This window comes from Fusarium sambucinum, chromosome IV, assembly GCF_050947815.1.
Source record: "Fusarium sambucinum isolate potato_lamoka chromosome IV, whole genome shotgun sequence".
NCBI classification, from domain to species: domain Eukaryota; kingdom Fungi; phylum Ascomycota; class Sordariomycetes; order Hypocreales; family Nectriaceae; genus Fusarium; species Fusarium sambucinum.
In genome coordinates this window covers 5009003-5025335 of record NC_139291.1, presented here as the reverse complement: position 1 = coordinate 5025335, position 16333 = coordinate 5009003, and the positions used below count along the sequence as shown (strand labels likewise).

General features: G+C 48.7%; 4 protein-coding genes across 4 annotated transcripts; 1 reads left to right on the top strand and 3 right to left on the bottom strand.

Moving 5' to 3' along the window:
* Positions 1–205: 205 nt before the first annotated feature.
* Positions 206–580, bottom strand: FSST1_001696 (uncharacterized protein; the record flags this gene model as incomplete). The annotated part of the gene is made up of 1 exon (XM_083227614.1): positions 206–580. One exon carries the CDS (start codon positions 578–580, stop codon positions 206–208), a length of 375 nt encoding a protein of 124 aa, XP_083091878.1.
* A 639-nt stretch (positions 581–1219) lies between these two features.
* On the top strand, positions 1220–7929 carry FSST1_001695 (uncharacterized protein; the record flags this gene model as incomplete). The annotated part of the gene is made up of 8 exons (XM_083227613.1): positions 1220–3584; positions 4034–4270; positions 4347–5233; positions 5283–5566; positions 6271–6517; positions 6564–6776; positions 6831–7689; positions 7757–7929. The coding sequence occupies 8 exons, from the start codon at positions 1220–1222 to the stop codon at positions 7927–7929; spliced, it is 5265 nt and encodes a 1754-aa protein (XP_083091877.1).
* A 1153-nt stretch (positions 7930–9082) lies between these two features.
* FSST1_001694 (FAD binding domain-containing protein) lies at positions 9083–11379 on the bottom strand (the record flags this gene model as incomplete). The annotated part of the gene is made up of 6 exons (XM_083227611.1): positions 9083–9302; positions 9355–10578; positions 10630–10958; positions 11015–11091; positions 11150–11204; positions 11332–11379. 6 exons carry the CDS (start codon positions 11377–11379, stop codon positions 9083–9085), a joined length of 1953 nt encoding a protein of 650 aa, XP_083091876.1.
* Positions 11380–12435: 1056 nt separating this feature from the next.
* Positions 12436–15600, bottom strand: FSST1_001693 (PX domain-containing protein; the record flags this gene model as incomplete). Its single annotated transcript, XM_083227610.1, has 7 exons — positions 12436–13083; positions 13135–13978; positions 14027–14283; positions 14333–14484; positions 14536–15106; positions 15158–15387; positions 15459–15600. The coding sequence occupies 7 exons, from the start codon at positions 15598–15600 to the stop codon at positions 12436–12438; spliced, it is 2844 nt and encodes a 947-aa protein (XP_083091875.1).
* Positions 15601–16333: the final 733 nt, after the last annotated feature.

Sequence of the window (16333 nt, the reverse complement as noted above, 5' to 3'; positions counted from 1 at the left end):
GACCAATTGATGGTTTAGACTTGCCTGCCACGACGTCCATCCCAATTCCACAGCAGTGAAAGTTGCTGACACGGTTGGATGGTACCAATTGGGAGACCTGTGGTCCATAAACCACAACCATAAACCTTGGTCCTCGTGCTTTTGATACTTATTTTTCTGCTTAGCTGATACCCGTGTTACAAAGAAGGGGCCCAGGAAGTTTGCCTCAGGACTCTCGCACAGCTGCATATGCAGGATCCATTTCAGCCTTTTCAGCCTCTCGTACCTGCTCGAAGTCGTCACCACAAGCCTCGAGTTCCTCGCGGTAATGTTGAGCACAGTCGGCGTTACTGCCCCCAGGGATGCAAAAAAGCTCATACCGGATAGGATCGCCATACCCACCTTGTATATCACGCCGAAGACGACACGTATCGAGCTCATCGAGACTGAAATCAGGATAAAAAAAGTAGAAGCACCAACTTGTGAGCGGTGGTATGGTTTCCTCTGGCTGGGCGCACCAGTTCATCTTCGCTGGCCGGCCTGCGTGGTCTGTCAAGTCGAGGATATGATTCTTAGCGGCATTTGCCTTTAACCTAGGCATTATCTATAGGCAGACAATTGTTCTTATGTGGAAGTATGAGGAGTTAGCAATACAATAAACCAACACGTCTTCTTGAGTCACTAGGTAGGGAATTACATTTCGGCTGAATGACTGGTGAGAATAAAAAAAAGGGAACCAGCGCCAAAAAAAGATTGTAACATAGCAGCTACTGGTTTCGATCCAGTGACCTCCGGGTTATGAGCCCGGCTGAGGAGAGTTAGTACGAATTTTGAATTCATGTGAGTTTGAATAAACATACCGCGCTTCCACTGCGCCAAGCTGCTTTCCTTGGTGAGAGTAGTACTTGTAATTCCATGTTATATACCCTACCCCGCCCCCGCTTCCACCTGCACAACTTACACCCTCAAGATCTTCAAATATCTGGTAACCAAGTCTGTCACCACTCTTCGAATGACTAGATTATCTTTTGCTATCACGTATCATGACTCACTTATCTTCTTCGCATGTCCAAGCATATTGTATACTAATTGGGACACATGCATACACTCGTGCCCCAGCTGATTGATGACAGAACATTGTATCACATTAGGCATCAGCATCACAAAGTGTCATGATGGCCAACCTCATTTGCACCATTATCCTTCTCTTTATTTTCTCATTTAATTAAAAACACAAGCCATGGAGAAGGTAGTAGAATCATGTATCAGTTCAACAAACGTTACGCCTCACTGGCTGCCAAGCGAAAATGCATTCTGGTACAAGCAGAGTCACGAGCCAGGCAAACATGAGTTCTTCCTTGTCGACATCATCCAAAAAAGCCGAGAGCTTGCATTCGATCACAAGTTGCTTGCCGAGGTCCTACGAGAAAAGACAAACGAGGAGGTCAACGACCTGGCCTTGCCGTTTGCCTTTATTGAACCTGTACCCGAGGAATCATGCATTCGATTCCGTTTCGATAATCGCAAATGGCAATTCGGGCCAGAAGATAAACTTGAAGAGTGGGATGGTGAATTTGCAACAGAGCCAGAGTGCCTACTTCAGAAAGAAGTCCCTTCCTCGCATAGTCACACCGACGTCACGGTTGATTTCGTAAACCGGACTGGAAAGACACTCAAGGTGTACTGGATCGACTGGGATGGAAAATCTGTATACTACAGAACAATCAAGAACGGTCAGACAAAGCGTCAACTTACCTACGTGGGCCATGTTTGGCGACTCGTAGACGTCTCAGATGAGAAGTTCAGGGCAGTCTATGCGGCACCTGACGTAGGCATTCATGCCGCTATCATTGAGAGTCTCAGTGATTCCATTCCAGAAGCATTCCCACCTAGTGATGATGGGAAGTCCGAGGCCGACGAGGACCCATCCGAAGTCGAGAACGGCGCCTGCCATGTCAAAGAGTTCAATCTTTGGTATAAGGACGACGATGGCCAAGACATTCAATTATCCAAGGACGGCACTGAAGAGAATCAGTTTGATAAGATCCGCATATATCCTTCGACAGATGGGAAATATGTAGTTGCGTGGCAGTATGCCCCAGCACAAGATCACAAAATCAACCTAGTGGAATCGTCTCCAGAGGACCAGATCGAGCCGAAACTCCACACAAAAAAGTACCTCAAACCGGGCGATCGTGTAAGGATAGACAGACCTCGTCTTTTTGATCTCAAGAGCCGAAGCGAAGTTTCAACAGACGGCACGCTTTTCAAAAACCCCTACAAGCTGAATCATCTCAAGTGGAAGGAGAATAGCACAGAGTATCTCTTCTACTTTAATGAACGCGGCCACCAGACTGTTAGAGTTATAGGCATCAGCACCGACGGAAGCGTCAGGAAAATCGTCGAGGAGACAAGCGACACTTTCGTCGACTATACAAAGTCATACTACAAGTTCCTCAAGGAGTCGGACGAACTTCTATGGACGAGTGAGCGGGATGGATACAACCACCTCTATCTCGTTGATATGGCCACCGGTACTATCAAAACGCAAATAACAAAGGGATCCTGGATGGTCAATGTTATAGAGTTTGTGGATAAAGATGCACACCGAATATGGTTCCAGGCTTATGGGCTCAAGGATAGTGAGGATCCGTACCATGTACATTTGGCCCGAGTCAATTTTGACGGATCAGACTTCAAGATTCTTACAGAGGGCGATGGAACTCATTCCTGGACACTATCTCCTGGCAAGCGATACTTGACAGACACCTGGTCAAGGGTTGACTCTCCACCCACAACAGTCCTTCGTGACGGCGAGTCGGGAGAGCAGATAATGGAGCTCGGAAAGGGGGACCAGGAGGACTTGAAAGACAAAGGATTTTCTTTACCAGAAAGATTTGTTGCTCCTGGCCGTGATGGCGAGACTCTCATCTACGGAATCATTGTCCGCCCGGCCGACTTTGACAGCACCAAGAAGTACCCCGTTCTCGACGATATATACGCTGGACCGCATGACTTTCACGTCCCCAAAGCCTTCACATCACTATCGCGTGAACGACTATGGGCTTATAAAGGCTATATCGTAGTAGAGATCGACGGAATGGGCACAGACTGGCGTAGCAAAAGCTTCCATAATGTCTGCTACAAGAATCTTCACGACTCGGGACTTCCGGATCATATCGCCTGGTTAAAGAGTGCGGCATCAACTCGGCCATGGATGGATCTATCTCGTGTAGGAATTATGGGGGGCTCAGCAGGGGGTCAGAATGCCGTGGCAGGAATGCTTCATCACAGCGACTTTTTCAAAGCAGGTGTCGCAGACTCGGGGTGTCACGATAACCGTATGGACAAGATATGGTGGAATGAGTTATGGATGGGATATCCAGTCGATGAAGCATATGAGAAGTCGTCCAACATTACGCACGCTTCCGAGCTTAAAGGTCCGCTGATGCTGATTGTTGGAGACGTTGACAAAAACGTTGACCCGTCTTCAACATTTCAGATGGTGAATGCTTTGAATAAGGCAGGTAAGAATTATGAGTTTCTATTGATTCCTGGGGGTGAGCATTGCAGTGGTGGTGGGAAGTATGGTCTTGCTCGTCAAAGTGAGTTTTTTAAGCGGAATTTGCAACAAGAATCGACATTTCGAGTAGATTTGTATGATGATGATTATCGAGACTGAGGATTTGGAGGAGTACATCTTTTAGTTTGAATTGATGGGTTGGACAAACTGAGTTTGAATTGCTGTGAATCCTTGTTTGATAGCTACAGATAGTTTTTAGTGCAACATAAAGGGTCTTTGCCAAACAGCTCCTAAGCTACTACTACCCACTACAACCAAACAATTGGTTAGTATTCAATTGAGAGATATTGGATTGAATTGCCTTTGTTGGACAAACTCTTCAATGGAGGCGCTTTGCTTTTGTCCCAATCGGTAGAGCAATAGCAGAGCAAGCAATTGAGTATTGGACAGCTGGCCTTCTGCAATAGGCCCCCTCCTCCACTAAAAAAAGTCCCAGAGGTAGGGATAAGTCCAGATCTAACTTAACTTCAGCTACCGGCTCCAGCTTTAGCCAGGAACCGTCCATTACATTTATACACCCCCTGGCCTTTCCCCTTCTCTTTCTACTTTTTCTTTTCTTCTACCCCATCTTTTCTCTCTTTCTTTACACACTTCCTCTTCTTCAACTTACTCCTTACTCGGAGTACAAGTCGAAGATGAAGATCTCGTACTTGTCCGTTGGGCTACTCGCCCTCTTTAGCCCCTTGGCCGCTGCTTGGAGCAAAGAAGGTATGTTTTAGACCACCATGTCTCTCTCTCTCTCTATCTGTCTGAACATGCTTTAACCTTTTGCTCTACTCTTTAGATCGCGAAATCTTCCGCATCAGAGATGAAATCGCAAAGTACGAGACCGACCCGGCCGCCAACTTTTACGATATTCTCGGCGTGCCCAACTCTGCTTCGCTCGACGACGTTACAAAGGCCTATCGCAAGCAGACTCGAAACTTGCATCCCGACAAGGTCAGACAGTCAATGCGATCAAAGGCTGAAAAGGACAAGAAGTCAGGCGCAAAGGTCAAGCCTCCCACCAATGCTGAGATCAGGACCGCTGTCAAGAAGGCTGGCGAGGCTCAGGCCCGTCTTTCCCTCATTGCCAACATCCTCCGTGGCCCCGAGCGTGATCGTTACGACCATTTCCTCTCCAATGGCTTCCCTCTCTGGAAGGGCACCGATTACTACTACAACCGTTACCGACCCGGTTTGGGCACGGTCATCGTTGGCCTGTTCCTCGTTGTTGGTGGCGGTATTCACTACCTTACCCTCTACATGAGCTGGAAGCGCCAGACCGAGTTTGTCGACCGCTACATCAAGTTTGCTAGGGAAACTGCTTGGGGTGGTGGCCTCAACATCCCCGGCGTCGAGGCTGCTGCACCCGCACCTGCCCCTGCACCTGCCCCTGCTGCGCCCGAGAGCGAGGAGGAAGAGGCTCCTCCTCTGCCCCAGAACCGACGAGAGCGCCGCATGTATGAGAAGGCACAGAAGCGTGACGGCGGCAAGCCTGTCAAGAAGACCCGCCGAGCTCAGGTTTCTTCTGGATCTGGAACTGCTACTCCCACTCCTACTGCTGGTCCTACTGGCGCTCGTAAGCGTGTTGTTGCTGAGAACGGCAAGATTCTCGTTGTTGACTCCCTTGGTGATGTGTATCTTGAGGGAGAGGATGAGGAGGGAGAGATCCACGAGTACCTCCTTGACGTAAGTAACCCCCCACCTATCAAGACGCCAGAAAACTAACATACAACAGCCCAACGAGCTTGCCAAGCCTACCATCAAGGACACTGCTGTCTTCCGCGCTCCGATCTTCCTTTTCAACATCACCGCTGGCCGTTTCCTCCCCAAGAAGTCCTCCGACCTTGAGCTCGAGGTTTCGGGTGATGAGGAGGACTCTGACGTTCCCCAACCTACTCCCAGCACTGACTCTGCCGGCGAGGACTTTGAGCTTCTCGACAAGAGCACTGATTCGCTCAGCAAGGCCAAGGCATCTGGCGCTTCGCAGGGCAAGGCCAACAAGCGCAAGGGCAAGAAGAGGTAAACTCATTGCTTGATTTATGAAATAAAAAGGAGTGAGACCTGGCTTGATGTGGAGTTGGTGGGAATTGAGGATGATGTATTTTGTCAAAAAATGAGATGGCCGAGGTAAATCTTCTGCCAGTCATGCTATAGTAGATGCCATTGTGAAAAGGACCAGGCTTTTGGGAATTTGAGCTATCTATCCCAAGGAATTACAATGAGAATTAACCATAGTGATGCTGAAAGTATGAGATATAATGAAGCTCTGGTCAATTAGTCTCCGAGATCGGTCTTAGAAGACTACAATAGCACTTCATCCTGCCCAACTTAGCTGCATCATTGATCATTCCAAAGCCGGGTATTACGGACTCTTATATCCGACCAACTGCACTGCACTTTCTGCCAACACAGCATTAACCCATCATGGATTAAGCAGGTAGGGAAAAGGGATGCAAGAGCCTTACCCCCCGGTGCTGTAGCTTGCGTGATACTACTTGACTATTCCGAAACTCCATTAAGGAGACCGTCGGTTATTAAATCCCACTTTGACTGACCTAGTCCAATTTTCTCCATTATCATGGCAACCTCTATATCACTACATCCAGTCCCACTCACATTTTGTCTTGTCATTCGAATATGCCCGTTATTTTATGTTGATGCTTTGCTATCATATCATATCTTGTCATTGGCGACTACCAATCTACGATGACGTCCTTGGATAGGCCCGAGGGGTCAAATGTTGCTGATGATAGCATCAGGGAGACAATTCCCATTGAGGATTCTACTGAAGATACTAAAGCCCAGAGTTCGGCCGCCTCAACTGAAGAGACGGGCTCTAACAGTGTGGTCCTGCAGTCCTCAAAATACGAATCCAGTTGGATTCGTAGGATATTGACACCGAGGAATTGTCGATGGAATGATGAGTCGCCACCAGCTTTGTCTATAGGTCATTGTCTTCTCTATGCTATGGTGAGTTAATCATCCTGTGATGCAAGTTGTTTTTTAACAATGGCAGGCCTCGGGTATCACGGTAGCAAATCTCTACTATAACCAACCAATTCTAAACAAGATAGCCGCAACATTCAATGTCTCATATGAAGAATCCTCCCAAGTTGCGACATTACTACAGTCAGGATACGCGGCTGGACTAATCTTTGTTCTTCCACTCGGAGATATTCTCGAGAGACGACCATTTATCATCAGCCTAGTCTTTGCCACTGCAACAATGGTGAGTTAGCCATGTACCTGATCGTATTCAGTTGCTGACAACACACGAATGCAGTGGATAGGACTCTGCGTCACGAATGACTTCACTGTCTTTCGAGCCTTGTCTTTCCTCTGCGGTGCCACCACTGTAACACCGCAGCTGATGGTCCCTCTTGTCGGAGACTTTGCGCCTGTACATCGAAAGGCGTCTCTTCTAGCCATCGTCACGTCGGGACTTATGCTTGGTCTTCTCATGGCCAGACTATTATCCGGAGTTGTGACCAACTTCACAAGTTGGCGTAACATCTATTGGATAGCCTGTGGACTGCAGTATCTCATGGGCGTTGTGCTCTTCTGCTTCATGCCCGACTATCCGTCCACAAATCCTGATGGCCTCAATTATTTCCGTGCACTGTCTTCCATTCCTTACATGATGGTTACAGAACCTGTGCTTATACAGGCCTGTCTTATCGCTTTTACCCTGTCAGCCGTGTTTACATCGTTTTGGACAACCTTGACATTTTTACTCGCTTCTCCGCCATTTGACTATACATCTCTCCAGATCGGCCTTTTTTCTCTGACAGCACTTGCGACTATACTATCCATTCCACTGATTGGAAGGTTGATCGATCGCTACGTTCCTCTGCTACCAACCATTGGTGGCCAGATCCTGGCGTTGATAGGAGCTATCGTAGGAACATTCATTGGAAACTTTACTATCGCAGGTCCCGTCCTCCAGGCTATAGGTATAGATGTTGGTATGCAGACTGCTCAGGTTTCCAATCGCTCAGCTATCTTTGGCATCAACCCCAAAGCACGTAATCGAGTCAACACAGCCTATATGGCACTGGCTTTTGCTGGCCAGTTGACCGGCACAGCAGCGGGAAACAGATTATATGCCAGTGGAGGCTGGAAAAGAAGTGGCGGTTTGAGCAGTGAGTCTATACCGTTATGCAATTCTCCCATTGTTTCTTGCAGGCCAATACTAACTTTGATCTTCAGTTGCATTCGTAGTACTGTCCTTATTGATCTCTCTTGCAAGAGGTCCCAGGGAAGATGGCTGGGTTGGTTGGAAAGGAGGTTGGAATCCTCGACGAGAGAAGGCCGTGGCATCGCCAACACCAACAAAGGATGAAGAAAGAGGCAGCGAGTTACAGGAAAAAGGAAAAAATTGAATGAATCATAGTTTATATCAAACTACATAGCAACGAGGCATTAAGGCCACTTAGCCAATACACGAATAAACTTTGAATAATGAGCACAGGATAAGCAGCCACTTCGAAAGATAGCCGCCATTCTTTCATAAACCGGAATACAAAATATTTCTTTTCTTACCTAGCTTACCTGTCTTGGGCTCCAGGCCCATTTCATCCCAAGGTCCAGCCTTTACCTTGCAGTGCGCTCAAACTCAACCACTCCAATCTTTTTGCTTTTGCTCGATCGTCTGCCTCTCATTCAACTTGTTCTTTCCCTCATGTTTCCCTAAGCACGGGCGACATAGTAGGTCCGGAGGGCCAAAGATCTCTGCTTGTTTGATTTCGGAGCACCCATCTTTGTCCACAATGTCACCACAGTATCGGATATTACCAAAAGCCTCCAGCGCAGTACGGCATTGCCAGCAAACAGCAACACGAGTGATCTGGATGCACATGATGGGCAAATTCGGTTTGGTACGATCTGCTGAAATAGTAGTGTGAAATTGCTGAAACGGCGAGTTTGGTGATGAGTCTTGTAATTCTGATTGTAATAAGAATGAGATGTTGGTTGAGATAGGACGTATTCCACTCACAACGAGCTGGGTTTTATACATTAATGAGCCTCTGAACACGGCTCAATACATACAATAGCTTCGTTATTATATCAACATTGTTCTCGGGTCAATAATATTGTCCTCGTGTCGTTCGTCGTTTGCTCTCAGAACAAAGGACCACTACACAATACACGAACATGATCATTCGTCTACACGTTTAACAAAGAACACATTTTCAGCATAACAAATCTCATCTTGCAAGCTACAGTTAAATATGCACAAGAGTATATCCTTGAGAAACAAAGTACATAGTAAATCTTCGTTTAAGTCTCTTAACTTCTTTTTAACTACAAAGTCGACAAATACACGCCCCTCATGGAGCCTTCTATGCTAAAGCTCCACGGAGGCCAACCTCTCGCTAGTTATGTCACCTTCTCTTCCCAAAGGATATATATCGCAACTCTTGCTACAAAGGAGACGCTGCCCTGCGTAGAATCATGCATGCCAAGTTTCCCAACAAGCTAACAAAAACTCCTTCCCAGTCCTCGCACTCATCCTCGTGTCAGTAAACGCTTAGCTTAGTATGTACGCTTGAAAGGTGGCACGGGCTTGCACTCGGCCTCGTCCAGGGTGGTACCAATGACCTTTCGGTAAGACAGGTCGACCTTGCCGTGAGGCTCCTTCTGGAAAGAGAGGGTGTGCTTCATCCACTTCTCGTCATCTCGGTCGGGGTAGTCCTCGCGGGCGTGAGCACCACGAGACTCCTTTCGGTTGGCAGCAGACTCGGCGGTTTGGATACTATCATCATGTCAGTGTCGCTTCATTTATCATCAAAAAGTGTGAAACTTACGCGCAAGTCAACAGGTTTCGGAGCTCAAGAGTCTCAACAAGATCAGAGTTCCAGATCATGCTGCGGTCCTTCATGCCAACCTGGCTGTACATGCCATCAATCTCCTTCATTTTGCGGACACCTTCGTCCAAACTCTCCTGGGTTCGGAACACGCTGACCTCAGTCTGCATGGCCTTCTGCATGGCAAGTCGGATCTCGGCAGTGCTCTTGGGACCATCGGCGGTTCGGACCTTGTCGAGGGTCTCAATGTGCTCAGAAGCAGCGTCGGCAGCAGTGGGCTTCAGAGCGTCACCAGGGTTGAACTTGTCACGAATGGTGTGCGAAACGGCACGACCAAAGACAACAAGATCCAGAAGAGAGTTGGCACCCAAACGGTTAGCACCGTGGACAGACACACAAGCGGCCTCACCGCAAGCGTACAGGCCAGGGACAACCTTGTCCTCACCCTTTTCGTCAACAGTAAGGACCTCACCAGTGTATCGTGTAGGAATACCACCCATGTTGTAGTGGACAGTGGGAAGAACGGGAATGGGCTGCTTGCGGACATCAACACCAGCGAAGATACCAGCGGTCTCAGAGATACCGGGCAGACGCTCAGCAAGAATCTCAGCGGGGAGATGGCTGAGCTGGAGGTAGATGTGATCCTTCTCAGCACCAACACCACGGCCCTCCCGGATCTCCATGGTCATGGATCGAGAAACGACATCACGAGAAGCAAGATCCTTAGCGGTAGGGGCATATCGCTCCATGAATCGCTCACCCTCGGAGTTGAGGAGATAACCACCCTCACCACGAGAGCCCTCAGTGATCAGGCAACCAGCTCCATAGATACCGGTAGGGTGGAACTGGACGAACTCGAGATCCTGGTTGGGGAGGCCGGCACGGGCAACCATAGCCATACCGTCACCGGTACAGGTGTGGGCAGATGTGCAGGAGAAGTAAGCTCGGCCGTAACCACCAGTGGCGAGAACGGTGTGGTTGGCAAGGAATCGGTGCAGGGTGCCGTCCTCCTGGTTGTAGGCGAGGACACCGCGGCACTCACCATCCTGCATAATCAAGTCGAGGGCGAAGTACTCGATGAAGTAGTTGGTCTTGTGGCGGAGGGACTGGCCGTAGAGAGTGTGAAGAAGGGCGTGGCCGGTTCGGTCAGCGGCAGCACAGCATCGGTAGGCCTGGCCACCCTTTCCGTACTCCTTGGACTGACCACCGAAAGCTCGCTGGTAACTATTCAAGGTCAGTAGCCGCATTGAGGCGGATTCCAAAATCCAGACTTACATCTTGCCGTCCTCAGTTCGTGAGAAGGGGCAACCGTAGTTCTCAAGCTCGATAATAGAAGCGGGAGCCTCTCGGGTCATGTAGTGGATAGCGTCTTGGTCACCCAGCCAGTCGGAACCCTTGACGGTATCGTACATGTGCCATCGCCAGTCGTCCTCGTGCATGTTACCTAGAGCAGCGTTGATACCACCCTGAGCAGCGACAGTGTGAGATCGGGTCGGGAAGAGCTTGGAGATACAGGCAGTGTTGAAACCAGCCTCAGCGAGACCGAAGGCAGCTCGCAGACCGGCACCACCAGCACCAACAACAAGAGCATCGTACTCGTGGTCCTGAAAAAGCGTCAATTGACTATATCCTTGATTCGCATATGATCGGATAGACGTACGATGACGGCGTATTTGTTGCTCACAAAAGGAGAGGCCTCCTTGGCTCGTAGAGGACCGTTTCCAGTAATAACTCGGGCTGCAGACAATCCATTAGTATCTGAAGTCGCGGGGGCTGATCGTGGAGAAAAGCGTACAAACAGGTCGGGTTGTAGAGAAAGCTCGGGTAGGGAACCTGGCGGCCCTTGTGAACTGTACAAAGTTAGCAAAGCGCATTGAAGAGGGTTTAAAGCTTCTCGCGGTGGTAGCACAAAGTCAATCTACCCAAAGCTTTCCATGAAGCCATCGCAAAAGGCCAGGCTGGGGGCAGGCAACTCACAGCAGGGCCGAGGGCCAACTTCCTCATTGCCATAGAAGAAGCCATCATCAACTAAAGTCACAATGACCAAGACCAAACTGCATCCGCGGGGAGAATCGAAGGGTGGGATTTAACGATATCCTCGGGTGGCGGAGGAGTAGGACTTTTGTTGGATATGGTTTGGTTTGGTTGGTTTTGGAGAAATAGAAGGGATCACTGTATCGAGGGCTCAGCCAATCGAGTTATTTCTCTTGATGTTTTTTTGGGTCTCTTGCTCTTCGCGAGACTCTACCGGGACGGATTCTCTCGGCTCCTCGGTTGATCTATCCAATCAGCGATGGCTTATTAGCAGCACACTTATTTGCTGCTCACTACCTCCGGGGACATCGGACACTCTCTACGCTGTAAGCCACTAAAGATATAGTGAGTCGGAAGTCGATGACCATGAATGCGTTGCAAGCTATCAAGATTCCTTGGGACCGAAATGCATTACCAAACGTCCAATTGGAGGTTAATTTTCTGCTATCTTCATGACTCCATGGTTACTGTTCACGTAACAATTCAATTCTCGATCTTTGTCCCATTACAATGTTCAATGGATCGGGAGAAGTCGCCTGTAAGAAATCCAAATCCATGACGCCAATACCTGACAGTTGAACACATCACGTGCCGAAGCGGGTGTACGTTTTGCCTTCGGCTCCTCTTCCACCTCTAATTCCGATATGAATTAGAGGGGACGGCATGTGCTGACGGGTCAGGGGAGGCAAAGCAACGATCTGGACACCTGGACTGGGTCGTTGGATCGTGGCCGGCCCGGAAGACACCAAGTAGGCTTCGAGTCCGGTCTTCAATGTCCGGTTTTCGTATCTCCCGATCATCACAACAGCCAATACAATCTTCCTGAATATTGTCCAAAACTCCATGTATATAGTATGTCAAGCAACTTCAGCTTCAACTTCTGGTATCAACTTCTATTCCGAATCAACCATTCTTATGTCCCATTTTCTAGTCCATTCGGTTTATACCTTGACAGCACCCACATTAATCCGGTCCTTCTCATCCATCATAAGCCAATACTAAACCTCCAAACCAATGTCCAACAACACAAAGGATATCTTGCTAAAACTAGTTAGACAGAACTTGCCGCAGCATAATCAAGAAGTTTTCAGTCAACTTGTGCACTTCTCCCACAGGAGGCTTGGCTGGTTCTCCGGCGCTTCGGCGCAAGCGATCCTGTCGCTTCGCCCGGCGTCGCCTTTCAGCCTCGATAGGATCCATCTCGTCTTCCTCCTGTGCCTCTGCCTCGTCTTCGGATCCGTCGTCGTATGCCATGTCTTCAAGATCTTCGCTGTCCAACCCAAAGTCGGCAGAGTTGAAATTCATACCTGCTGGCATCAAGTCGTTTCCAGCATGTCCCTCTGCTGCCATCTTTTGTCGTGTCTTATCGTTGTGCCACTTCTTTCTGGCTTCTTGCCATGCAATGAGCGAGTTAATCTCTGCCATCGCCTTTTCCTTATCTAAAACTCCGGCACTGACGCCACCCTCAAACAATGCATTGACATTGAGGGTTCCATTCTTTGGACCCTTGCGCAAGAACTCAAGGATACCCTCAATCCAGCCCATGAGCTGAGTAAAGAGGCCATTATCATGTGTGTGAACTTCGTGTACAAACTTGTAAAAGTTGTGTTCATGACGCTGGCACAGATCAATGAAGGCCTGTACTGTCTGGTTAGGGTCTGCTGAAGCGTCCTGCTCTCTGCACTTGTCGACGACCTGTACTCATATTAATTCATGTCGCGATCTCGAGAAAGTTGTGCTTCTTACCTGAATCATATCATCGATAAACACAGCAAAGTCTGTAACGCTGTTGTACACGTTTGCGGACTTGTAAACTCGCACAAGCGGCTCATAGAAGATCGTGAACAGGTCTCGGAAGAGCTGTAGAGTCACTGGCTCTTCGATCAACTGCAGCATCATCTCCTTATCGCGTTGCCTTGTGCATAGCTTCAAGTACTGCTTCATGTACGAGAATAGCTGAGCTCCCTGGCGTAGCTCTTCATCAACGTTCTCCACCGCATTGTTGAAAGCGACATATGCATTGTAGAGTCGTTGGATTTGCTCCCCTGTAAGTCCTGGCTCAATGAGATCCGACCTCATAACAGCCACAATAATGTCCACATCGTCGGCCTCGGCCTCCTCACGAATGGCAATCTTGATATGCTCCTCCGCGTGTGTGTACTTGTAAAGCTTTTGTGAGAAGACAGGGTCGTCGATCTTGGTGGCGAGAATATCGATCGATTTTTGGAAGCTCTTGATTCCATCGTTCAGTGTCAGTGAAAAGATCCTCTGCATCAATGACCGGGTACCAAATGGTTGAGCCAGAAAGATATCGAGAACGCCTGACATAACGGCCGCTGGGTTTGCGATCCTAATAACGTTCTTGATGACTGAGTATGGGATAAGAGAGTGAATGCGTCTAGCCTGGGCGAAAAGCTCAGGGGAGTTGTCTTCGGCAAGGAAAAGATGATAGATGACGGCGGCAATCTCGATACGAAGCCACTCGGCAAACTTTCGATACTGGATGCTAAGATCCTGAATGGTCTCCTTTTCCTTTATTTCCTGGAATAACATAGTAAGTCCGTTGCGCTCCACGATGTCGCGGCGGAACCTTCAATGTATTAGCTCATATTCAACTGTGGTACGTGATAAGACTCACTGTTCCATGTACTCGTCAAGTTCGGCAGCTCGCTTCCTCGCGATTTCGTAGAACTGCTTTTGCTCTTGCATGCGCTTCTCATCCAGAGCCTTCCTGCGAATGATATCTTCAACATCATCGTCCGTTGGGGTAATGGGCTCGCCGCTCAGGAATTCTTGCATAGCATTGGTGTTGGCAAACTGGGGGTTGTGTAGTAGAGATCGCAGGAACGCCCTCAGTGAGATTCTCTGGTTCTCACGCCACAAAACGACGGTTTGCTGTTACTGTTAGTTTGGACACAAAGCAATAGCGGTGCGCGTCGCTCACATCTGACTGATCTGATTTATCAGAGTCCTGTCGGATAGCCGGACTCAATCTTCCCCCCTCAGTTGACACCCGAGGAGACGGGAGCCTTGGAGAGTTGAGTCCTTTTGATCGATTTGATCGGAACGAGGCAGAAGAATCTGTCTTGCGGTGACCTATCAACTGTTAGCTACAGTCACGGCAATCAGAAATAAGCTGGATCGTACCTGGTGACAACATGGACGTGTAACCATTCGGCCTCGTCGAGACAGATGAGATGGAGGAAGCATCCGAGTCGTTTCCATTGCTGAACATGGATGTAAAAGCGATTGTTGTCGTTGTGTCGGACTTGTTCTTCTTGGGCATTTCGGGTACCACACGGCCGGGAAGTTCTGTACGTAGTCGGCTGTGGAGTTTTGCAAAGTCGCTATACCTTCGTCCAACAAAATGTTCCAGTTCTCCCTTCTTCTTGATACGCAAGATAAACTCGGCATGTTTGTGCTTTCGGATGGTGTGCTTGACCTGGGTGACTCTCACGCCGGCGACGTTGACATCCCAGCCATTGATATAGTTTCCCTCGGGCATCGTATGCATCACACCTGTCTCGATGGCATTGCTGTCGACAATCTCGATCTCGGAAAACCGAATGCGCTCTTCGAATCCGGATGATGTTCCAATTCCAGAGACCATCATAAGCTCAACAAGTTTCCTAGCCTTGATAGCAAGCTTTCGTCTCTTTGTCTCCTCCAAGCGATCTTCCGAAGACGAAATTTGCTTTCCTGCGAAAGACTCAAGGAACTACATCATGTTAGCGTCGACCGTTCGTTACTATTCATATCCATCACTCACCACCTGGAGTTTGTCCTGCCAAAACTCCTTCTCGCGCGCCTTGTCCAGGAAAGGAAAGTCGCGAACATGATGGACGAAGATGTATCTCAAGATAGGTAGTTCGGACTCTTCGGGAGGGACTTCGCCTTGGTCGGATCGAAATGGTGCGCCGAAACGTTGCAGCGCCGTTGTGGAATTGAGTTCGTTGATCTCCCACTTTACCTGCTCAGATATAAGTTCTCTCTTGAGGTCTAGGATAAGAAACGTTAGCTTTATTCACCAGATCGTGTGGATCCATATAGCAAGGCGCATCGCAACTCACAGTGCTCTTGCTTTCCGGTCAGTGCCTGGCCAGTAGGTAGCACAGCATCTTGCTTTGTGCGGACGGGCAAGTCGATGGTAGGCGGAGCTGGAGCAGCAGTGCCCTCGATAACTGCGGGCGTATCTCCGGTCTCAGCAGCCATGGCCGAGTTGAGGGAGCGTGTCGTGTTTTGTGACGTATTATAGGATTTGGTATGAATTAGGGACAGGTCGAGGATGGAAGAGGTCGGTGGTCGCTATAGAATTGTAGGATATGGGTAGGATGAACTGTTCAAGTCGTCGGTCTTGGGATTTAGGGTATATTATTTCCGCCTGAATGATTGTTGCTTTGATGGGGTTCGGTCTGGTAGACTTATGGCGGGGCAAAGCTGCAGTCAGTCAGCTTCGTCTAAGTTAGTGGTAAACTAAAGAGGTGCAACTACGTAATGATTGCTCTAGGGGGTATCACGAACATACAAGACAGTCTTTGAGTCTCAGTCAGAGGAACGATCAATCAGAGATGATGTCGCTTCACTTCTTTCCAGTCCTCTCAACCTTATAAGGTATTTGTCGCTCTGGACACTTGCGTATGTTAAGCGCCAAAATCGAGGGGCATGACGTGTGTCGCCAAGCACCAAGCCACTCGCCGAGACTCTCACAACCCTGCTTTTCGGGTCCTTTTTGCCGTGCTATGGATGCGCGGCATGGGACTCGAAAATGTCCATGCCTACAAAGTTTGTAGTTCTATGGTTATATATAACTGTCTAACTCAAGGTACCTAGCTAACGTAAGGCTGAGTACATGGTACGTTAAATGATCGATGACAGCAACACGAAGAGGCTTCTCAACATTCTACAGTCTTGTTAATTACGTTACTGCCAAGCCTTATTGATCATT